Source organism: Cydia pomonella, chromosome 2, assembly GCF_033807575.1.
Source record: "Cydia pomonella isolate Wapato2018A chromosome 2, ilCydPomo1, whole genome shotgun sequence".
NCBI lineage: Eukaryota > Metazoa > Arthropoda > Insecta > Lepidoptera > Tortricidae > Cydia > Cydia pomonella.
Genome location: NC_084704.1, coordinates 17,541,741 through 17,566,504, shown reverse-complemented (window position 1 = coordinate 17,566,504; position 24,764 = coordinate 17,541,741). Strand labels below are relative to the sequence as shown.

Sequence of the window (24,764 nt, the reverse complement as noted above, 5' to 3'; positions counted from 1 at the left end):
TGTGTCCCCCCCCTCTAACTTTTGAACCATAGGTCCAAAAAATATGAAAAAAAAATCGTGGAAGTAGAGCTTAAGAAAGACATTAAATGAAAACTATAGCGAACATGATCAGTTTAGCTGTTTTTGAGTTATCGCAAAAAGTTTCCTCTTCATAGTAAAAACACTTTAATTAGGTACTGATTATGCAAATTTGCCTATTTGTTTAACTCGCGTGAAAGGTACCATTTCATCCCTTGGTTAACAATTTACTATACTTTAAGCTCCAGTTTAGCTTATTGTGACGGAAGAGTAACTACGGAACCCTACACTGAGCGTGGCCCGACATGCTCTTGGCCGGTTTTTTTTAAATATGAATAGGCTCATTTACAGTACGAAAATTTACGCACCGAATTAATGCTGAAAATAAAACCTATTTTTGTTTTCTGTGTTGCAGTTATCCGCGTAAAATATGACTTCTTCTAAGTCTCGACATACTCTACTGAAGAAATTTTAGGTATGCACTCGCAAAATTAAATGCATGGCGGCCACCTTCACCCTCGTGCGAAAGCACACAAACAGCTGGTTTATTTTTTCCTGGGGCTGCAAATGTTTTATTAAACATGATCAGTTTTCCTGAGAAAAAGGCTTCCTTGGCTGCAAGATTTGATAATATGCAAGACAGGTAACACCTTTTGCATATCGACGGTGTAGATTCCAACCTTGTCTTTGGAACTTTCAGCTACAGCTTGATCATCATGGAAGTCTCGTCGCGAAATATCCTTATTTTGTTTGTGAATTGTATATATCGTACATGTCTCGCAATCATCACAGTCATCACATGAGTATTCCTCCTTATTTGGATGTTCAAGATTATGCTGTATGCATTTTTTGCATTGGTCTTGTTTTATTTATTTATTTATTGTTCGGAGAACCAACAGCTATAAATTGCACAATAGTTATATATATACATAACAAAGAGCCAATTATAGGTTCCCACCGGTAGCAACAGGTTAACAAATAATTGGTGTTTGTTTTTTTTTACGTGTTACTAGTAATATTTTTAAATATTAATACTTATTATATTATTTACTGAACAAAGAAACCAAAACTTATTAGTAAAATTGATATGTTAATCGATACAATAATATGCTATCGCATACGACTCGCTCACTCAAGTAATTTGTCTGTTAGAATCCGTCTTATAGTTGTGATGTTGCTATTAAAAACGTCTATATCCCGCTCTTTCGTTAGTTCATTTAGACTTTTACCAGCTCGTAGTAGAAAGCTATTCTTTCTGTAATTACGCGATGAAAAAGGAATTGAGAGGGGAGGGAAGTATCTTTTAGACCTAGATGGAGTATTGAAGGAGAGCTTAGCGAACAAAATGTTTTGCTAAACAAGATGATATATTCATTTCTTTTGTGACCTTTTTAAAGCATGTAAAACTGCAAGCTTTACTGTTGTTTTATAACATTTCTGCTTCAAAATCAGTAAAAATTTGTTTCAGTGAAACTCCTATAGGCAAATAAAGTCGTTTAGGAGATACGCGATAGTGTGAAAGTTGAGGTTTATATTTCATAATAAATTCGGTCAAACCTTCCTTATAACCACCAAGAAATGCATTAACAGGTTTGTGTTTGCCTCTCATATTTGGAATCGCAAAATCGCTATTGTCGTTTGAATATCTGTTGTTTGATTTTAAAACTGCCTGAACTGCTTGATATTTGGTATATACAATTGTGCTTAAAAACATGTCCTTGCAAATTCTAATGCCGTTTAAACTGTGAATTTCATTGACCTGCCCTTTTTTCAGTTCCGCGTCACGTGTTCTGTTTTTTGTAGGCACCAGCAAAGAAGCTTCCGGAGTACTAGTTGCTATGTGTTCATTAGGCTCATCTTCCACCACGGTTTCAAATGATGTGGCCTCAACTATATAGCCACGTTTGTCATTTCTGTGTTGTGTGTGAAAATGGCGTCATCGTTCACCGTCAATTATTTGCACTAATTTAGTTTATTCAAACTAAACATTTGTTTAAGTTTAATATTATAGTTTAATGAAGTATATGCTTCTAACGACAACCGATTCAATTAATTAATTAAGGGTGGTCAATACAAATGCAAAGAAAATACGAAGGTATACTCAATTTTAATAGAAACATTGCATCTTACTCTTTGTTGTAATAAACGATATTACTATCCCTTTTGGCTTATTTCGCGCTAAAACTGTTTTAGTGCAAGCAAAACGCTGCAACTGCATCATGCAGCGTTCTGCTTAAACTGAAGATCAGCATGACTCTAAAAAAGAACATAGTAATTGGAGTTGCAATGTTTTGGTGTGGTATGCTTATGCTGTAGTTGCAGCGTTTTGACAGTTTTCTACAGCCTTATTTTAAAGAGATATCAAAAATCTGAAAACAAGGTATGATAGAAGAACTTTATAGGAATCATTTGGTCTAAAAAAACTTAAAACGCTGTAACTCGAGTTGCAGTGTTTTACCATTTGACGGCAGCCTTGGAATATTCAGGATAACTTCTGCAGCACTTCACGACACATGAAGACATTTTTAATTATAATTTTTTTTGTTAATTTAGCCATCTATATATGATTGTCACATCAGTCGAACTGAAGTTGCCAATCGAGTAGTTTGTAACCCCCGCCCACCTTAGGGTAGTTTACGTTGGGCTATCATGAGCGTTCAGAATGCTTCCATGTTTTATTTCCGTACACGGTTCTAATAGAATAGAACGAATAATACAAAAGTGTTTTTTTTTATTAATTTATTATTTTGTTTAATTGTATATTGCATACAATATTCCTAATTTTACATGTGAATCAATCGAACGAATATTAATACCATCTCTATAGCAGAGTTAGTCTTACCGTAACATTTTTCTGTATTCAGCAGGGCTAAGATGGTCGGCTCTTTATAATTTGTCACCATGCGTGTCACGTTCTAACAAGTATGTAAGCGCGAAAGTGACGGACAGAGTGACAAGTGATAAAAATGGAACCATGATGCCACCGCTGAAGTAATAAAAGAAGAATTTAAAGAAAAGGCATGAGTGTCGTGGAACACTCGGTTGGCACGAAGTATGTTATTATTGATTAACAAATAAAATAAAAAACTAACTTAATCGACAAAATAAAGATTATCGAAATTGCTTACAAAATTTCACAAATCTGTTCAGAAATGCGACTTGCAGGGAGAACAACCAAACATAAAAAAACATTTTCGTACCAGCTGAAACTGATACGCTTAGCTCATACTTCATACTCACTTAGTCAATCAAAAATGTAAAATTCAAGTGCAAAAAAAAATACAGAAAGTAATATCTGCATACACCTCCGGGGACCGAACCCGGATTCGTTGCAGTTACAATACAACCTGTTTCTAAGCGGCTGTTTGCCAACTGCGCAGACTGCGCAGACTGGATATACATACGTAAAATGGTGAAATTAGACTACAATAAAATTATTCTCGACAATCGGCCCGATTCGAAGAATCAGTGCCGGATTAAGAAATTTTGATGCCCTAAGCATTTCTAGATCTTGGTGCCCCCTCTGCCTAGGCTCATCCATATTACATTGACAACATTGATTTTTTTGGTAAACTAAGTGACGTTCATGGTCGCATTACTGCTGCAATTTGTATTTTCAATCCATTACTTATTTTATCAAGGAAATTGACAGTGCTGCAGCAGTAACGTTGCAACAGTAATGCTGGTGCAGTCGCCATCCTAATGTCACCTTTATCAAAGCATGCGTGAACTAAATGACTGAAATTACCTATATCTATGATTGTGTACTTGCCTTTCCGGCTAACTATGTAGTTAAAACCTGCTTTGGTTCACTTCACAAATAAACCCTAGAAGTAGTAACCCGAAAGTTACATAAGGACTGAGGCCCAGAGGCAATTGTAAATTCGTACGTGCGACAGGGAGAAAACACGTCGAACGTGGTTCGCGGTTGACCCTCAGTTGTTTCTACCGTGGCGGGCAATCGTGCGAGGCCGAAGGCCAAACTGCAGGATAGCAGTGCTTCGAATTAAACCAATGGTGGTAATAGTCAAAAAACGAATCCAACGGCCATGCTCTTTATAAGGTTGAAGATCCGGAGTGCCCACTTGCGGAGTTGCGAGAGAGCTGGGTTTTGTAACTGACTGAAAAAAATACCCAGTGTAAGCGAGGACTAAGGCCGAGCTCCACACAGGGTTGAAGAGAGAGCTTTTCTGAGAAGCGCATTCATGTGAGGCCAAAGGTCGAGCTTTAGCAGGGCCGAGCTCTGGCAAGAATCTATGGCCAAGTGTCTTAAAAAATTAAGTCGAAAGCTGAGCTCTTCATAAGGCTGAAAGCGCGGGCGGATCGGCACGTATGAGGCCAAAGGCCACGCTGCAAGAAAGCAGAACTTGGAATTGACAAATTGTGTGAATGAGGCCGAAGGCTGAGGTCCTCGTAAGTTTAGACGCCCGGAGGGTCTGATGGCGGCGCGCTATAAAAAAAAACCAATGGCGAATTGTAAACAAGGCATAATGCCCAGCCGCGAGAAACGAAAGCCGGGATTTGGACAATTGGCCAAGTTTATGTGAAGCTTAAGGCCAACTTTTGCATAAAGTAAAAAGCAGAGTATGAATAAGACCTACCGAAATCGAACCAATGTGATCATGGCTCTCCTGCTGCTCGGCATTTGGCCTCGCTCAAAAGGGCACTTGATTAGAGTTAGTTGCAGCTGATTAAATAGGCGTTTCGAACCGAAGATTTCCTTTGGCAGGATTGGGCCCTAGGAGTTAAGACCCAAGGGTTGATTTAGTTAAGAAGTGAAGCCACCAAGTTTTGTAGTGTACAGTCAAATGTAAAAATATGGGTGTACACATCTTACTCAAAAATATGTCCTATAGCATCTTATTCCAGTGTAATAAGAGCGTAGTACCATATTTATGAGACGATTCTTTCGATACATATTTTTTCACTTGACTGTACATTTTTAGAGGAGGATCTTTGATATCTACATCAGTTAAGCTAGTAGGCTATGTTTGGTATCGTTTTCGTATAAATCGGGAATGCCAAACACATTTACGAGTGCGGTATCACATTGACACCATTCCGAAGTGGAAACGTAAAATTTTCATTTTTTTTTAAATATTCTTCTTCACGCTTCAACCGCTGAACCAATTTAGTTGAAATTTGGTATAGAGATAATTAGTTTAGTCCCCAGAAAGGACATCGGAGAGTTTAAATCTAAAAAATCATCGCTAAGGATGTGTAAAGGAGGGTGAAAGTTTATGTGGGGAATCAATAACCGCTGCACCTATTTGAATGAAATTTGGTATGATTTACATTTTAGATTTTGTCGAAAATGATACGAAACGTAACTTAGAACCTAAACTTAAACAGTTATTGACCTCCGACTGACCGACTTCTAAGCTGAAATAAACCTAAATCAAAAATCTGGGTGGAATCACTTTTAATTACATATTAGGAAAACAAAGATTAATTCTGCTAAAGGAAACCTTTGGTTCAAATAAAACCGTATGCTTTTGGTTTTCGACCTTCGTGGGGCCCCGAACCTGCACTTTAGCCTTTGATTCCGTCATCAGTTTTTTTATCATAAAACTTTGACAATTAGTTCGCACTTTCGCGGCTCTGCAGCTTGGCCGTGTGCAATACGTCGCAAACCAATCTGGCGTGCAAGAGCTCGGGCAGTATGAGTGACAAATTCCGATCCTCAAAAATCTGTTAAGACTTCGGTGCGATGCCGAAGGCCGAGTTGCAAGAGAGCGAAATTCGGACACAACATAATTATAAATTAAGACAAAAATGTAGATCTACTATCAAATTCGACACTCTGAGAAGGCAGAAGAACAAGCTCCACGATGGGTTGAAGACAAATAGCTTTCTAAAACTGAGCTCTACGTTAGGTGTAAGGCCCTTTGGCCCAAATGCTGACAGATTTGCTGATTGCTGGAAATCAAAAATCAACCACGAACCAATGGGTAAAGTATGAGAAAAAAATCAGCATATTGCAAGCCTGATGGGTTGGGAATCCTCGTAGGGGCAAAGACCTGCGTTGGAGACGCGCTTACGTGCCCTGTACAAGACGCACGCAGGTTCATGTACAAACTACCCGTTTTTTTTTTGCCAACGATTTTGGTGCCCCCCTAGACGTGGTGCCCTAAGCAAGTGCTTATTTTGCTTAATGGTTAATCCGGCACTGCGAAGAATGAAATACGGTAACGATAAGTTCTCATTTAGATACCGTTTGTATGTCGTATAATTGACAAAAGCAGCTCGATTCGGGCAACCAATGTCCGCTTTGAAATTAGAAATATCGTAGATAGATCTTATTAGGATCACAGCGGAATCGAAATAAAAGTCAATTTTGACATTTCGTATAGTTATCGATCTTTTAAAGATCTTAATCGTGTCTTCGAATCGGGCCGAAAGGGTTTAAACAAAAGAGGGCCGAGACGGAAAACTACTACTTTGCCTAGCCCCCGTCCAATCATCCCGTGGTGTAGCAACCGTCCGATAAGGGCGCGGGCACACTGGCGTTTTGCTAGCGAGGCGAACGCGCAGCGTGTGTTTACAACTTCGTTCCAATAACTTTACCTGTGGCCTCTGGCTCATGTTTGTATTTCTTTGGCCAAAACTACCTATAGTAAAATACAATTGTCACCTTTTTTGGACAGAAGTATGTACTTCTGTACAAAACACTCAGATTATATTTTTGGAGTACATTGAATTTTGTAAAAGGATGACAATGAGTTTTACTTTTAAACCATAATTATGTTTAATACTAGTAACTAAATATGTAATACTAGCTATCGCTCGCGGTTCCTCCCGCGACGAGTGGAATTCGTTAATGGCATGGCACACCTAAGGCTAAGAATACAATTTTTATTTAGTAAAGTGCAATAATTTGTATAAAATATATGCATGTTCTTAAGACACTATATTTAATACTAAGGATTAATGTTGTACATACAAAAATATATACTCATTGCAGGTATAAAAATAATATTTAGGTACCTACGTTTATCAAAAACTATCCTGAATAGGTTTACTATGGTGTACTGCAACTGTACATCAACATTAATATCTGCACATATACCTATATTGTATCACAATACACTGTAGGTATTCTATGCCACAAAATAAGATTTTTAATTCGATGTCAAAACGCACATTCTTAAACATATTTTGTCATGTACGCTATGTAACGATACCTATCTTTATTTACAATACTTAAATTAATCTAATTTATTTACCATATTTGGGAGCTTATCTGAATTCAAATATAACCAATTGCAAACTATATATATATATATATATATATATATATATATATACATTATTGTACCAAAAGTGGGCTTAGATTATTGAACTATTATCACTACGTTAGAACCGGCACAGAGAACCAGTATTTTGCACCATGAATTGTTGTTTTTTTCATAACAAACCATAGAAGTGAATCTCGCGAGTCGCGACCTAAACGCGTAAGCGCCATGAATTTTGAGGCGCTTACGACATTTTGGTTGCGTGGTACTGGTTGCGATTACGACAATATCATTTTTTGGTATGGCAGGATGGCTTCTGTATATCATAATAATATCTAATAAGGATCACAATAATGAATATCCATCTTAATCCGCCTCTCGTAATCATAATTAGCCTCATGCATGTTTTTTTTTTGTCATTATTTATTATTGAACAATTGTTATTGAACACCGAAAAATTAAAATACTTTTTTAAACCTTTACATTATTTTGGTAACCTTTGCAAAAGTTAGGTTTTACAAAGAAAAAACCTAAAAAACCATTTTCAGTGCCAGTTTTACCATAACATCAAATTTTTATGTACAAATTCATTCATTCATCAGTATTGTTTCCGAATTGTAATGATTAACAATAAGTTAACTGAAGTTTTACTGGTGATAGAAATCTACAATAATACATGCATCTAAAGCCTGACCAGTAATATATGATCACGCGCCATATTGCGGAATTTCATCGGAACGAAATTTTTCATTCTAAACTGAACTGTCAGCCTATACATGCGACTAACAGTGCCCTCTTGACAATGATCGTATATTTCTGGTCGGGCCAAACCTACAATACGAGGGCGGTTTGAGAAGTCAGTGACTTTATGTAAAACAAAAATAATTTTAACATATAAACTTTTTTATTACAATTCTGAACTCCTTCGTAGCTGGCAGTTTTTTTTTAAAGGCGGGGCAATAAAAAAGTTGTTGAGGCATATCACGTAGTGATTATATGCTCTTTGAGGCATATGTCAAATACGATCGGGAAATTGTTGGGAAATGGAGAAAAGCTAATTTCGTGTGTTAATTAAACATAACTGTTTACGTGGAAAAACTATTAAGACTGAAAACTGTTTAAAAAAATATTATGGGGAATCTGCTCCTTCTCATGGAATGGTACATAAGTGGTTTACAGAATTTCGTTCTGGATGTACCACTACCAATGACGCAGAACGCTCTGGAAGGCCGATTGAAGTGACCACTGATGATGTCGTGAATAAAGTTCACGATTTTGTTTTGTATGACCGTCGAGTGAAGATTCGTGAGATAGCTGAGACTGTACACATTTCATCTGAACGAGTTTTTCATATCTTGCATAATATTTTGAATATGAAAAAGATTTCCCAAAGATGGGTGCCGCGTTTGCTGACAGCCGATCAAAAACGACTTCGTGAAACAACTTCCGAGCAATGCTTAGCCAAATTCAAGCGTAATCCTAATGAATTTTTACGTCGATTTGTGACGGTAGATGAAACGTGGATCGACCATTATACGCCAGAGACGAAAAATCAGTCAAAACAGTGGACTTCTGCTAACGAACGGGCCCCAAAGAAAGCAAAAACCATTAATTCGGCACGAAAGGTAATGGCCACTGTTTTTTGGGACAGCCAAGGGGTTATTTATATAGATTATTTAGAGAAAGATAAAACAATAAATGGCCCTTATTATGCTACTTTGTTGGAAAATTTTTACGCAGAAGTTGTAAAAAAACGGCCACATCTGGCAAAGAAGAATGCTTAATACAGTTGCTCAAAAAGTGCTACTTTACGTAGCTGTTTAGCGTGCGGAAAGTTGGATTTCGAGAACTAGTGCTTTTTATTTTTCCACTTGTTCCAACTCATGACTACTTATTAATGAGTGTTAATGCTAGTTTCCTTTAAATCTCGTAATCAACATAAAAACCTACTGTTCATATAAAAATAATAAATATAAGCATATTTCCTATTTTATTACTTACCTAATCATTATTATAACGCGTTTATTTTTTAATATTGAATATTGAAAAACCGTTCTTAATAAGTTGTTTGAATGGAACGGAATAACTGCCGAAACGCCTATCAAAGCAGAGGCGTTTTTTCTTACTGCAAGAATGTTTTAAGTTCCAAACCAAAGGCAACATTCGATATTGTTTTCATACAATTTAAATATATGATACTTACACAAATAATCGTAAATAACGATACTTAGGTAATAATAGTATAATATTTTATATTTAAAATTGTTTCTGTCTTATAGAACATGCATAAAAAAGTATTTGTTGTTTTTCTTATATTCTCGCAACTGTATTAAAAAACGTCGTTCGATACACGTGCGGAAATGTCATTACTTCACGAGTACCGAGATATCTTGCCACGAGCCGTAGGCGACATACTTCCGCACTAGCATCGAAATGTACTATTTATACTAGATTTCTTTCAAAATCAGTGCGACGCAGAATAAAAACAACAAATCTGTCGACGAGTGACGTCACGTGACGTTATGACCGATGACATTGCTTTTCGCTCAATAATTCGCGCGCAATTTTTGTACTTTTTTATTTATTAATTTAAGCAATTAAATGATAATTTAATAACGGAAATGCATTTGTAAAATTATATATCGGTCTTTTTCTTCATTATTATAAATTATAAAATAATATTTAGTCAATCGATTACATATTGTCTGATGGAGACACGTATTTTTTATACGTACTATTTATTTATTTATTTATTTTGTACTTATGTGATATCATGAGACTTTATGAGTAATTAATTATCGGTTAGGTATATTTTCTTTAACTTAATTATAGTTTTTGTATTTTACTTAATCAGATTTAGAACGATATTGTACTGAAATAAGTACCTAATTCTATTTTATGTATTTATTCAACAACGACAAATGTATAATATTCAATCCCACTCTAATCGGGGTGTAATAATATTTACCTACAAATTGTAACTAATGATTCATCAGCATCATAATGAAATTAATTATGTAGTCGATATAAGATTACCCCTAACTGTATAAAAATAATTGTTACTCGTACACACCGATTTGTAACTAGATTATCAACGACATCCACATACCTAACCCAATGTATAACCTACTACTTACCTCAAAATTGTATTAATAAAAACTGTATTTAGGCCTCAAGATCTTTTTCACGATTTAATGATGTTAAATGTATATACCTGACAATAATAATTATATAATTGGTCACTTTATTAATCTACGCAAAATAGCTTATATTTAAAGCAGTTCTCGTATCATTTTTTTTCTAATTTCGAGATATATTTTACGGTATACATACCTACTTATTTTCGGGAATTTCACTATTCCAAATATAAAATCTGTAATTTCAGTAGGTACATTTAGGTGCAATGTTGAAAATGTAATTAATGGAAATAATCTGTTTGAGGTCGATAAACATCTAAATGTAATTTCGTTCATTAATTAGGTAACCCTTGTTCAAATGCTTTTTACAAGTTACAAAATAATATACATGAAGAAAAGGGTATACATATACGTAATAAATATATTAATCTGTGAAGTATGTTAACTTATTAAATGGTAACATTTTGTCAGTTGAACACTCTACGCTTGTAACTTCATATAAAAATATAATCACCTCCCGCCTTGCAGCTATCATTTCCCGGAACGCACAAAATGTCTTTCAATCAGTCTTCGAGACTAGACCGAGAACCGGAACTTAGCGCCATATGCGAGTGACAATACTGAGAGTCACATTCAGTATCTAAATACCTAGGCAATTTTATCACAGATTATTCAGCTTTATTTCAGCTTCGTCCTTGGGTTTCTCGCTGATGATGGCGCCGTCCGCCGGGCGCGCGTACTTGTGGCGCGGCACGCAGCACGTGGCCAGCGCCACCAGCACCAGCAGTAGCAGCGCTGTGCACGCGCACACGGTCGCGCCCCACTCCAGGATGGTGCGCGCGTACACCAACTCCTCGATGATGCTCGCTTCTGTTTGTACGCTCTGCTCAACCCAGAAAATCGGGAAGAGCATTTTTGGCACTTTCTCATATAGCCTGTAATGAAATAATGTCGCTTTTTCTACTTCATTTTGTGTAGATTATTTACATTTAACAACGTTTTTTAGGATTCCGTAGCCAAATGGCAAAGAACGGAACCCTTATGTATTCGTCATGTCTGTCTGTCTGTCCGTCTATGTCACAGCCACTTTTTTCCGAAACCATAAGTATAGAATGTTGAAACTTGGTAAGTAGGTGTATTCTGTGAACCGCATTAAGATTTTCACACAAAAATAGAAAAAAAAAAACAATAAATTTTGGGGGTTCCCCATACTTTGAACTGAAACTCAAAAATATTTGTTTTCATCAAACCCATACGTGTGGGTATGGATAGGTCTTCAAAAATGATATTGAGGTTTCTAATATATTTTTTTTCTAAACTGAATAGTTTGCGCGAGAGACACTTTCAAAGTGGTAAAATGTGGTGTCCCCCCACATAAGAGAATGATAAAACTAAAAAAAATATATGATGTACATTACCATGCAAACTTCCACCGAAAATTGGTTTGAACGAGATCTAGTAAGTAGTTTTTTTTTTAATACGTCATAAATGGTACGGAAATCTTCATGGGCGAGTCCGACTTGCACTTGGCCGCTTTTTAATATTGGCCACCGTATACAAGCTATTTACGAAAATATTAAATAATCGGCCAAGAGCATGTCGGGCCACGCTCAGTGTAGGGTTCCGTAGTTACTCTTCCGTCACAATAAGCTAAACTGGAGCTTAAAGTATAGTAAATTGTTAACCAAGGGATGAAACGGTACCTTTTACCCGAGTTAAACAAATAGGCAAATTTGCATAATTAGTACCTAATTAAAGTAAGTCTTTTTACTATGAAGGGAAAACTTTTTGCGAGAACTCAAAAACAGCTAAACTGATCATGTCTGCTATAGTTTTCATTTAATGTCTTTCTTAAGCTCTACTTCCACGATTTTTTTCATATTTTTTGGACCTATGGTTCAAAAGTTAGAGTGGGGGGGACAATTTTTTTTTCTTTCGGAGCGATTATCTCCGAATATATTTACTTTATCAAAAAATGTTTCCTGGAAACCCCTATTAGTTTTGAAAAGCCTTTCCAACGATACCCCACACTCTAGGGTTGAAGCGAAAAAAAAAATTTCACCCCCAATTTACGTGTAGGGGAGGTACCCTAAAAAAAAAATTTTTTTAGATTTTATTGTACGACTTTGTCGGCTTTATTGATTTATATATCCATGCCAAATTTCAGCTTTCTAGCACTAACGACCACGGAGCAAAGCCTCGGACAGACAGACAGACAGACGGACATGGCGAAACTATAAGGGTTCCGTTTTATGCCATTTGGCTACGGAACCCTAAAAATGGACTATAAAATTGATTGTGATTAACTTTCCCCCTTTAATATCTTTTTAAATATTGATCCTAGCAAAAATGTGTACAGAATATTTCTTGTAGAATATTTTATATAGATTAAATAATCTATATAAAATTTTCTACACAAACATAAATAACATAAATATGTTAAAGAACATTTTTTGCTATGGACCACCGTTTACGAGTTATTTTCGAAAAACTAAAAAAGGGATCTTTACCTTTCTAGAGATTCTACGTTATCTCGGCTATCTAAAAATGAAATGACTTACAGTGTACAAACAGAACAAGCATTACGATTCTGCGCTCTCTTCCACCCCATCTCAATATATATTTGTATTATTTATTCTTAAATTAACACTTACGCAATATTAGGATTCGGCTCAATTAGAACATTTAGCTGGAATCTAGCGGCAACTTCTAGTGGCACACCAAGATTCTGAAACAGAAATATTTCCCATTTGTTCGACGGTTGAAGATGAAATCTGCTACGCTCACCCTGTAGCTATTTTTTTTATACTATGTCGGTGGCAAACAAGCAGACGGTCCGCCTGATGGTAAGCATGTCTCCGTAGCCTATAAACGCCTGCAACTCCAGAGGAGTTACATGCGCGTTGCCGACCCTAGACGGAGAAGGATCACGAAAGCAGCAATCGCAATGTTACGACCCCTACTAATAAGAACGACTAAGTTGACCATGGTCTGGAAATCTTTGGTTCTAATGCTACGCCAATAATCATATTGATAGTGTACTGACCGGCTCCACAGAGAAGTAGAAGGAGTGTTTGTCCTCGTCGGGCTGCAGGCCAGAGACGGCGGCCGCGAGCGCTGGGTCGGCGTGCAGGAAGTGCGGCAGCGAGATGAACGAGGGCGAGCCGTAGCGGCACGCCGACACGTTCATGACTCCGCCCCACGAGCAATCGCCGTTGCAGAAGCACGTGTTGTGGTGGGAGGATGTTGCTGAAACAAAACATAATGCAGTTCTTTTTTTGCTGTAGCAGCGTGAAACAACTATTCCCTATTGTTCTTCGAATCACCATAGACAGGTCGAACTTAGGTAACTTACTTATGACAACATCGAAGGACTAACACTCCCATACTTGTTTAAGACATGTGGGTTCATCTGAGCTGTATGCTCACTAACTAGGGAATCCTTAAAAAATAAATTAAATTAAATATTCGTTTATTTCAGGCCGGGGGCCCATAAATAAAAATGTTAGTTACAATTCCTTAGACTATATTAGCACCTACTTGTATACAAAAAGTAATTACAATGAAATTATTAATAATTAAAAATTAGAATAATTAAAAATGAAAACAAACTAATAAAAATAAAATAATTCAGTCCATGGTCAATGTCAAATCATCCATAAGGGAATAATAATAATAATAAAATAGTACATTACGATACAAGTGCGAAAAATAGGAAATTCGAAACGAGTGGCGATAAATTAAAACACGACCGAAGGGAGTGTTTTAAATCGACACGAGTTGCGAATTACCTATTCGCACATGTATCGTACAACGTTTTACAGTACATATGGCCCTTTAAATGTTCGACACAGTAACATAATATGCTACTTCTCGCACTAGTGCTATAAAGTAGCCCCATATGTACTGTAATAAATATTATAGGACATTATTACACAAATTGCCTAAGTCCCACAGTAAGCTCAATAAGGCTTGTGTTGAGGGTACTTAGACAACGATAATTATATATAATATATAAATATTTATAAATACTTAAATACATAGAAAACACCCATGACTCAGGAACAAATATCCATGCTCATCACACGAATAAATGCCCTTACCAGGATTTGAACCCGGGATCATCAGCTTCGTAGGCAGGGTTACTACCCACTAGGCCAAACCGGTCGACAAGAGAAGACCGTCTACAAACTTTTTCGTCGCTTTTAATTCCTGCGTTTGTACTTACACATAGGTACTCCACTTATAGAGTAGAAGTCGGTAGTAGGGAGTCCAATATTGCAGCATAATCATTGATCTCGGTATTTGCAAGATTCAAGAGGTCCATCTTGCAAGATCTCGGTATTTTGCGAGATCTTGATAATCTATAATTTATTTTTTATACTCTATTGAAACTGAGTAAAGCATTGTTCTAGAGACGAAATAATGCATATTATCTATATATAACATGATTGATAAATGGCACTAGACTTTTTAATTCCGTTCGCGCATTAGTGCTGCGCTGCGGTGCCGTTCATGGTTCATCTTACATCTTGCGCCAACACCACATCTCAATTCTACTCCAGGTACTCGCTTTCAGAGTCCATGTTTCCGAGCCTTACAAAAATATAGAAAAGGGTCCTGTTCCACCAGATCTTCTCTAACCGCCTTATCAGATCAGATCTTATCTTATCAGATATCAGGGATCAGAGGTAAATGAAGTCCGGTACGGTACGGTTTTCGAGATTAATTCAACGAGCCTGTCCTTTGCACAAACATCAACTTGTTCTTGGATCTATTAAGAAGGAGACCGTATTCCCCGCTCTTTTTTCGTACCCTTTGCAGAAGCATAGCAAGTTAAGATTCGTTGGTGCCTATAGGGAGCGTGCATGAACTGTAGGAGGCAGCACAGGAGCCGTCAGATTTTTGGCGCGAGGCGTAAATGTGATGTTTTTTGTTCCGATGTAGCCCACAAGATGGCAAAACCTACTATGCAAAAGAAAGCACGTCTCGTGCAAATGTGCATGTTTATGGTTCCGATTCAGGCCACAAGATGGCAGACCCTCCAACGCGCACGGTCCCTATAATGGTAGTATTATCTGCTAAGCGTAGACTTCTGATGAGGTGCCCGCCTATCGGTATGCCTCCATTCTAATCCCCCAAGAACCTTCTCATGATATGTCCGTCTACGAAATAAATTGAACAGCTCTAGCGAGAGAATACACACCTGTCTGAATCCACTATTGGTCCTGAAAGCGGCCTGATTCGGTGTATTTAATTCTTATCCTCGAAGTGCCATAGATATAAAGGTTTTACATAAGGGTAATTTGGTCATGGAAACCATTTAATGTTTAGCTGCGCAATCTTGCAAATCTTGCGAGACCGCGCACGATTTAACGTGCAAGATTAATCTTGGACAAAAGGTGCGAGATCTCGGAATACCGAGATTGCACATCCTAGTCGGAAGAGAAGAGAGAAATTCTTCCTCTCTAACTTTCTGAGCGATGTAAGTACTAATAAGTTACTAAAGAAAACATTGAGTTCCGATGGAATTATTTATAAAAGGCACGATCAAATCCAAACGATCGCTATCGATCCGCCTCCATAATCTAAAATGGCACATGTCATGCGCTAGTGATGTAGGAATGTTTCAAAAATAGTGTTGTGCCGTTGAATCGTTATTTCAGTCGTCAACAGTACGAATAAAAAAAAATTACCAGGTCGGTGGCAAATAAGCATACGGCCCGCCTGGTGGTAAGCAGACTCCGTAGCCTATGGACGCCTGCAACTCCAGAGGTGTTACATGCGCATTGCCGAACCTAATACTCCGTACCCTCCCGAATACGGGCCCTATGACGGTTTTACCCGCAATACATTTTATATGCCGGTTTTCTCCACTTTGACCTCATAAACATCCCTCTGCTGGGCACAGGCCACCATTATGAGAATAAAGCAATCCGAAATGTCAACTAAACTGAAAAATATCAGATCAGGCTGAAAGAAACCCTCTGCTTACTGAATATTGGTAAATTAGAAAGATGAACGAAAATAATATTTTTAAAATATGTTTATAAGAACCTCACAGTTATCGAAGCTCTCCGGCGCGACAGAGTAGCGGTGGTAGGGCAAGCCTCCAAGCTCTCCGCTAAGCTTGTGCGTGAGCTGTATGGAGCGGCACAGGTCCGGCACGAACACCGTCACCGCCGAGCGCTCCGTCAGGTCTCGGGGCAGGAACTCCCCCGCGCTCCCCTTCAGCTGAAATCGATTTGTACACTTTAAAGCACAATAACCTTTGTGTATTATCTAACAAGCTCATAAGGCTTCGAAGAAGCCTTTCTTAATCTTTGCTCTGTTACCCAAGATATACAGAGATTAGTGCCTAATTGGTTAGAGGAACATTCATTTTCAGGGTTCCGTACCCAAAGGGTAAAACGGGACCCTATTACTAAGATTCCGCTGTCCGTCCGTCTGTCCGTCTGTCACCAGGCTGAATCTCATGAACCGACAGACAGACCGAACCGAAGACAGAACCGAAAGACAGTTGAAATTTTCACAGATGATGTATTTCTGTTGCCGCTATAACAAAAAATACTAAAAAGTACGGAACCCTCGGTGGACAAGTCCAACTCGTACTTGTCCGGTCTTTTTGTATTAAAGGAAAAAAGGAAAAAATGTACACCTCTGGCAAGCTGAGCTACGGAGACTTACCAGATATGTGCGAGTTTTTCCATTCCATCCCTTGATGCTTGAACGCCTTAGAGTCGCGTATAGAAACATCTCCCGTAAGAATCTACTATCGTATCGATTCTGCTTGATAAAAAAAAATAGTTTAGCCATTGTATATAACTACCTAATTGTATTGTAATAATATTAAATTATAAATTGAATAAGTAATTAGATTTGACATTGTATCCGACGATCACTATACTATAAGTAATTGCTTATGTATCCTTTTATATTAACTATGAACATTGTATTGAGAGATAAATAAACTAAACTAAACTATCCTTTCTTTCCATATCTCGGGACCATGGGGTCCCGGACCTTTGGGAGGCATGCGTGGGGCCGAATCGCAGAGGCTCTTTTAGACAAATTTTATGTTATGTAATAGTACACCAGCTATAACCCATTCACAGGTACAAATAGATACCCGTAAATCGGTCCCAGCTGATATAGGGGCTATTGTAAATAAAGTGAAGAAGAGGGCCGGTTATGGTGTTGAAGTTTGGCTGGTCAAAAGATTGGGCTATTGTAAAGAGGTCCGAACACCTGCCATTACAATGCTTAAACACGTTATCGAGGCAGGCGGTGACTTGCCGCTTACTAGATGGGCCCCTGAAACTGCCGTCGAAAAGACGACCAGGAGCAACACCCCTTATGAATCTTTCACTTCTACCCCCGGAGCATATAGCTATAACGATTCCTCTCTGGACGGCCAATGAAGGCAAGCCAGAGCTAAGAGTCCTGCGGGTCCCTTTGGGGTCCAATCCGACCGACTAAGACACGCCGGAGACGGAGGCCCTGACTAACTCTCGGGAGCACTCGAGTCCGTGGGGTCGCTACTCCCCTACAGCTCGCCATAACCTGGTCTGCGGGCTTATTATTATTAGATATACGCGATTAAGTCCAGATAAAGTAATGTGTGAAAATCATGAAAGTTTAAATCAGTATGATGAAGCGACGATACTTTAATAGTAAAATTACTTTCATCTTCTTCAGGTGTTATTATGACCCTTTGAGGTAGCCGTAGTAGATACCTTGGCGCACTCCCCAGTGTAGTATGGCAGATAGTCCTCGTAGTTCCACCGCAGCACCTGACCTGGTAGAGTGCCGCTATCCACCCCTGTGGACACTTCCATGTAGCCATCGGTCGTGATAGAGTTATTCCTCTGAAAACAACACAATAGAGTGAGTCTATGTATTTAATTAAAAATATAAACGTTTCCAGTCAAAAAAAGGATTTTTGTAGTTTCCTGTAACAGAAAATTATACTGTCATTCAGATTGATGTAGTTCTCTTATTTTTTGATAAGTATATCTGATTAATTATGTTATATAGAGGATATTCAGAGTCCCTTGGTATGTATTTTGAAATAATCGATTTAGTCGTTTTCAATTTTGAGCAGTTCAAAGTCAAATCTAAATTGTGATTTTTTTTGACATTTTCTACCAAATTGAAAATTAAGCTTAGGATAAATTTAAAAGTGGAAAAATTACTGTCTTGGGTGAGACTTGAACTCACGGCCTCTGGATCGATACTCCAGCGCTCTGCCATCTGAGCCACCAAGACCTCATCCATAGGCAGCAAATTGAAAATGTTATAGTGTGTTATATATTTGTAATCTACTCACAAATCCCTTTCATTTGATACCCCATGCGGTATTCAGGACCTTATACTGAATCCATTGATACCATATATATACACATTAGGTAAGTCCATGAAAATTGTTCCCATTCAAAACTTGTGTGCCTAATACTCCTTAACGATTAATGCAAATTTTCAAACGCTATTTCAATCTAAAAGAAAAACACATACATACTTCGTAGAACAGTCCAAATCTATCAACAGGCGGAGCGCCGCCAGTCGCGCTGGCCGGCAAGGTCTTGGCCACGTCCAGGAGCGCGTCCTCGTAGCCCTCGAACAGCAGCTCCCGAGCCGGCTTCGACACCACCATGTGCTGCCCGAACATGGCCAGCGACATGGACAGCATCTTCTGCTCTAAGAAGCCCCAGTCTCGAGCGCGGTAGATCGCTGACTGGAATTGATAAGGACCGGTAAGCTACATGAAACTAAAATAATGGTTGTGCGTCCTTTTTCGGTGTAAATTAATAAATGAAAGCATGTTTATTAGTTGAATACCTGTATAGCCCTCCTACGTGTACACGTTCAACGCAGCTGGCCAACTTTACTGTCACGCGTGCAATAGAGTATTTAAGAGCAAGTTCGGCCTGGCCAGCCACATTAGGGCTCATGCTAGACAACGTCCATAATGTGTTAATTTAGAGTCGCGGTCATCGAAAACTATGAGAAGGACTATATATTACCTGTATATCACTAATTGATATTATAATAAAGCAGGGGTGAGCAAAGCAGCTATGGAGTTGCGAGACGCTTGCAACTTTTAAGAATTCATAAAACTAAAATTGAACACATTTGGTAGTAATATCGTTTATAGTACATATGGGGCTACTTTCCCGCACGCGTGCGGGAATGAACACTTTCTGTGCATATGTCGAAACTTTAAAGAGCCATATGTACTGTAAAACGTTGTACAATATACGTGCGAATAGGTAATTCGCAACTCGTGTCGATTTAAAATACTCCCCTCGGTCGTGTTTTAATGTATCGCCACTCGTTACGAATTTCTTACTTTACGCACTTGTATCGTAAATAACTATTACGTTGTTACGTATGTATTGGCAGAAATATTGTAAACATTATTACACGCTACACACGTTACGTGCTACGTTATGTATCGTATTCGTACCTACCTGACCCAGGGGATTCAAAGTTCCAATTTGAAAGCTTCAAAGGCAGTTCATAATTGTATTGAAAGCGAAGATGAGCCAAAAGCTAGACGCTCGTTATCCTATTACGTAACAGTGATATCGGGATTACGAGAATTTTAACGATATGCAGTCCGCTTGTTAAGGGTTACGCAATCGTACGGGATAAAAACTTTTTATTCTCAGTAAATACCTAAATGAATGTATTCACGCTTTCACACACATTGAACATGTATGATGTATACACTTGTATACTAGGTCCAGTTAATCGTGCTACTTACATATGGCTTGGCTTCTTAAATATTAACCGTGCTGAAGCAGTAAAAGTTATTTATTAGTGTACAAGTTACAATTCCTGCTAGCAAAATACGAGTAGACTATCTTTACTCGTACTATAATGAAGGTTATGAAATTTCATATGTAGCGAAATTTTTCACAAAACGCGTGAAACCATAGGTTTTATGCGAACTTAGATGTTCATTTACAGTAGACAAACCCAGACCAGCTATGTTGTTGTCGAGTTGAAGTTAGTTGTTCACTTACTGCTGCTATGATGTTGACCATGGTGACGATGTCGTCGAAGATGCCGTTGCTGGAGGGGTGGAAGTGCCAGCTCCGCAGGGCGCGATAGGCCATCGAACCGTTGTTCACTTACTGCAACTATGATGTTGAGCATGGTGACGATGTCGTCGAGGCTGCCGTTGCTGGAGGGTTGGAAGTGCGAGCTCCGCAGGGTGCGATAGGCTATCGAGCCGTTGTTCACTTGCTGCAGCTATGATGTTGAGCATGGTGACGTTGACGTCGAGGCTGCCGTTGCTGGAGGGTTGGAAGTGCCAGCTCCGCAGGAAGCAATAGGCCATCGAGCCGTTGTTCACTTACTGCAGCTATGATGTTGAGCATGGTTACGTTGTCGTCGAGGCTGCCGTTGCTGGAGGGTTGGAAGTGCCAGCTCCGTAGGGTGCGATAGGCCATCGAGCCGTTGTTCACATGCCACGTCACATTCACGTGCTGCCGGTGCTCTTTGAAGCGGTATGGACCTGGAAATTACAACCGGTATACATAAGCTTTATTCCTCATTTTAATGCACGGAATTATACTATTATGCAAACTTTCATTCCTAATCTCACAAAGGCGGTATAAAAATCAAAATTTCATTTTGAGGAAGATTTGCATAATTTTTGGTACTTAGTTCGTGTCATTATTTAATATTTTGACTGTGCGATGCACTTACCTAACTGCACCAAGTGAGGCTTTTCCTGTGGGAAATTTTCCGAATTGGTCCAGTTGAAGAGGTACACATCCATGAAGAGTGGCACAGACGGTGCCTCCCACTCGCGGAATGATCGGGACCCAGGCACCAGGGCCACTTGCTGAAACCAAATCGCACATTAAGTATATAGTACTTAGGTACATCTAGAACCATTTTCATAGCATGCCATGTACCTAGACACCTTTATTTGGTTATGTTATGTTTTGGAGAAGAGTGATTTCGGCGGGGACCCCAAGTCCAATTGATATATGACGGAATTACACTGCTGTCGGTGAAGAAACTTCGGTTCAATACTATCAAATCAATGAGGTTAACTTTTCTGCAAAAAAAAACAAGGGAACGGTAGAATTACGCTACATAAATATAGGGAGAGACTCCCTCAACACAAAGACGCACTCGCAGCAGTTGTTATCGAGAGACTCCCTCAACACAAAGACGCACTCGCAGCAGTTGTTATCGCAGGGTTTTTGCTTTTGTTCTAATGACCAAAACAAATATTTAGAGTGTATAAGGCCAATCAACTTTTTACCAGAAGCCAATTGGTGGATCGAAATTGATAGAAAGCGTCAATTAACGATCACGCGCATGACCGTCAACTACGCAAATCACCAATCAATCATCTATATGATTGAACAATGGGCATCTAGTTGGTTGGATCAACAAGATCGTTTGACCCAACCAACTGGCAGCTTATCCTGCTTCTATTAAACAAATTGAAGTCAAGGTGCTGTGTTACTGGGATTATTAATTCGCACTTTTGCCCGAGTCCTACTTAATTACTTCGAGTGCATTCTTTAACAAAAGTGTAGGTACATGTACCATTTTGTTTTGTTTCTAACTGGAGAGCAACGGTACGATTTGAAAATGATACATTTATGAGACGCCTTCAAGATTAAACTTACTTTATACGTTATGTATACCTATACATATATACAGAATGTACCTAATACGTTAAAGTGTTTACATGCGAGTATTCAGCTTTCAAAAAAATGACATTACAGCTATCAAAAAAAACGGCCAAGTGCGAGTCGGACTCGCCCATGAAGGGTTCCGTACCATTTATGACGTATTAAAAAAAACTACTTATTAGATTTCGTTCAAACCAATTTTCGGTGGAAGTTTGCATGGTAATGTACATCATATATTTTTTTTAGGTTTATCATTCTCTTATTTTAGAAGTTACAGGGGAGCGGACACACATTTTACGACTTTGGAAGTGTCTCTCGCGCAAACTATTCAGTTTAGGAAAAAATGATATTAGAAACCTCAATATCATTTTTGAAGACCTATTCATAGATATCCCACACGTATGGGTTTGATGAAAAAAAATTTTTTGAGTTTCACTTTTAAGTATGGGGAACCCCCGAAATTTAATGTTTTTTTTTTTCTATTTTTGTGTAAAAATCTTAATGCGGTTCATAGAATACATCTACTTACCAAGTTTGAACAGTATAGTTCTTATAGTTTCGGAAAAAAGTGGCTGTGACATAAACGGACATGACGAATCTATAAGGGTTCCGTTTTTTGCCATTTGGCTACGGAACCCTAAAAATGACATTAAAAGTACATTATCCAATGAGTAAAATTACATAAAATTTTTTTTTAAATAAAACTATAACGATACCTATAGTTAGAATTTAAAATATTGAAAATTAACCATTACAAATTAAACCGTAACCTGTAACCGTCTGTTACGGTTAAATTTGTTATAGTTAATTTTCAATATTTTCAATTCAAACTAACGATCGGCCAACACTAGTCGCTACAGGTAGCGTGCTAACCTTGACCGTGTCTTTTATTTATTACCTTCCCAGATTCAAAGTATTTCACCCATTACTTAATATTGGACACGGCCGTGTCCTCTGGGGACCCGAACATGGTCCTTGAAGGCTGGAAAGGTGAACATAAGCAATTGAGCTAAGTAATGAGTTACAAACAGGACAGATTGACGTGTACGAAGTTCAGTGGGATACGAACCCTGTACCTATTATTGAGATAAGAGTGATAATGATAAGACTTTGGTTTGACCTTTAGGCAAGTACTTATTAATCTGCATTAGCCGGTTAATAGTGTACCTACTTTGTAAACTAGATCAATGTTAGTCGATGATTAATAAAATAACTTTTAAGCAGAAATACTTTGACACCTTCTTGGGAATAATAATTGTTGATGAGGGTCAATTGTTAGGAATTCAACCCTTTATAGCTTTTATAGCTTTAATGAGTTTTTAGAGTACAAAACAAGTACCTAAAAACTTAGATTTAATATTAATTTTATTTTTTTATTATTACCTATGTAAAATGTTACAAATCATGTTTTGTAAATAATTAATTTTAAATAATATTGTGACATATAATATGAATTATTAGGAATAAATATATGAGTATGAGTATGAGTATTAAGGGTCTCTAGTAAAAAACCTTTAAGAGCATGCTATAAATAACTAGGTAGTCAATTTTACCAATACTTGCTTGAATTGCTTGTGAAGGGCAATATGGTAACGAACCACGTGACCCATCAAGTTAATAGTACTTCGTTAGCCCCGTGTCGAGATTAGAACGGCTTGTAGGGCTTCCCGCATGCGCCCTTGAATGACACGCGACGAAGTTTTGGCCGTTTTACTACTATATTTCGTATATTTTAATACCTTAGTATTATCTATTATCATGAACATGATCATGAATAGTGAATACCTACATTGTTCATCAAACCTCAACAGTTAAAGTAAGGAACATGATAAACGATCATAACCGCAAATAATGGTACCCTCCGCTGGTGAAAGACGGATCCCGATTAAGGTTGCCATCTCTAAAATTTGGAAACCAGGACAAGACGCGTGAAAACCCCGGATTTTAGAGTCCAGAACCCGGACATGTTTATATAATTGTATTATATAAAGGCATCTAAGTAAAGCCCTAGCCCTATTAAGGGCCCGGCGGAGCTTTACTTAGCACTCAAACCTCCTGAAACGGTTGACACGCGGTACCTACTCCCCGCGGTAATCAGCTCAGAATTACCTAAGGAACAAATGTGCCAAGTGTCGTCTTTTAAAAAAAATGCACGGTCACTGCCACTATTTGCTCTACTAAGCAGTTTTTCCTGTAAAATGTAACTCACTCGCGCCACCACAGAGTCGAAAACCCGGCCCCAGGTGAGCGAGATGGCGATGCCGGCGGCAGCGAGCAGCGCGCACACGACCGCGAACACGCAACGCCAACGCGGCGTGCGCCCGCGCATCGCTCACGCCTCCTGAAATATTTCATGACAAATTAAGTGAAAATAATTATCTTGTAATACAATATTACCACCTAAAAAAAGTCTCTTTTTGACCCAGTGGTTGACTGGTAGAGAATGCCTTAAGGCTATGCTATATGAGTTGAGCGGGTTAAAGTTAACGAAAAAATTTTTTTATTTATTTTTTTACTTTTAAGAATCAACAATATATTTTACTATTTCAAGTACCCCAAATTCCTAAAAGGAAACGGAATGTTAACAAAAATGAAGAAGTTATGGCGATTTGAAGTTTTGAGATACTGGTTAAAGTTACATAATTATTTACAAATTACTTAAAAGATTTGAGAACCGCACTCTGTATATCACTAAAATAGTATAAGAAATT

At 38.2% G+C, this 24,764-nt stretch overlaps 1 protein-coding gene and 1 non-coding gene across 3 annotated transcripts in view; both read right to left on the bottom strand.

Annotated features, from left to right (window-relative positions):
- Positions 1-10,793: 10,793 nt before the first annotated feature.
- The window catches only part of LOC133515541 (protein peste-like), a 36,641-nt gene continuing 22,670 nt past the window's right edge, over positions 10,794-24,764 (bottom strand). The window contains exons 2-11 of one of the 2 annotated variants that reach the window (XM_061848090.1): positions 24,263-24,394; positions 21,107-21,245; positions 20,755-20,912; positions 18,909-19,124; positions 18,127-18,258; positions 17,078-17,176; positions 16,453-16,624; positions 13,437-13,639; positions 13,045-13,118; positions 10,794-11,325 (exon numbers count right to left, since the gene is read on the bottom strand). In XM_061848090.1, coding sequence (XP_061704074.1) covers positions 11,052-11,325; positions 13,045-13,118; positions 13,437-13,639; positions 16,453-16,624; positions 17,078-17,176; positions 18,127-18,258; positions 18,909-19,124; positions 20,755-20,912; positions 21,107-21,245; positions 24,263-24,382 — 1,587 coding nt within the window. In that variant the 5' untranslated portion in view covers positions 24,383-24,394 and the 3' untranslated portion in view covers positions 10,794-11,051. The remainder of the gene's footprint in view (positions 11,326-13,044; positions 13,119-13,436; positions 13,640-16,452; positions 16,625-17,077; positions 17,177-18,126; positions 18,259-18,908; positions 19,125-20,754; positions 20,913-21,106; positions 21,246-24,262; positions 24,395-24,764) is intronic. The other variant, XM_061848091.1, reaches the window with a different exon arrangement.
- Positions 18,586-18,658, bottom strand: Trnad-auc (transfer RNA aspartic acid (anticodon AUC)). Its single transcript has one exon. It is a non-coding gene; the product is annotated as a tRNA-Asp (tRNA).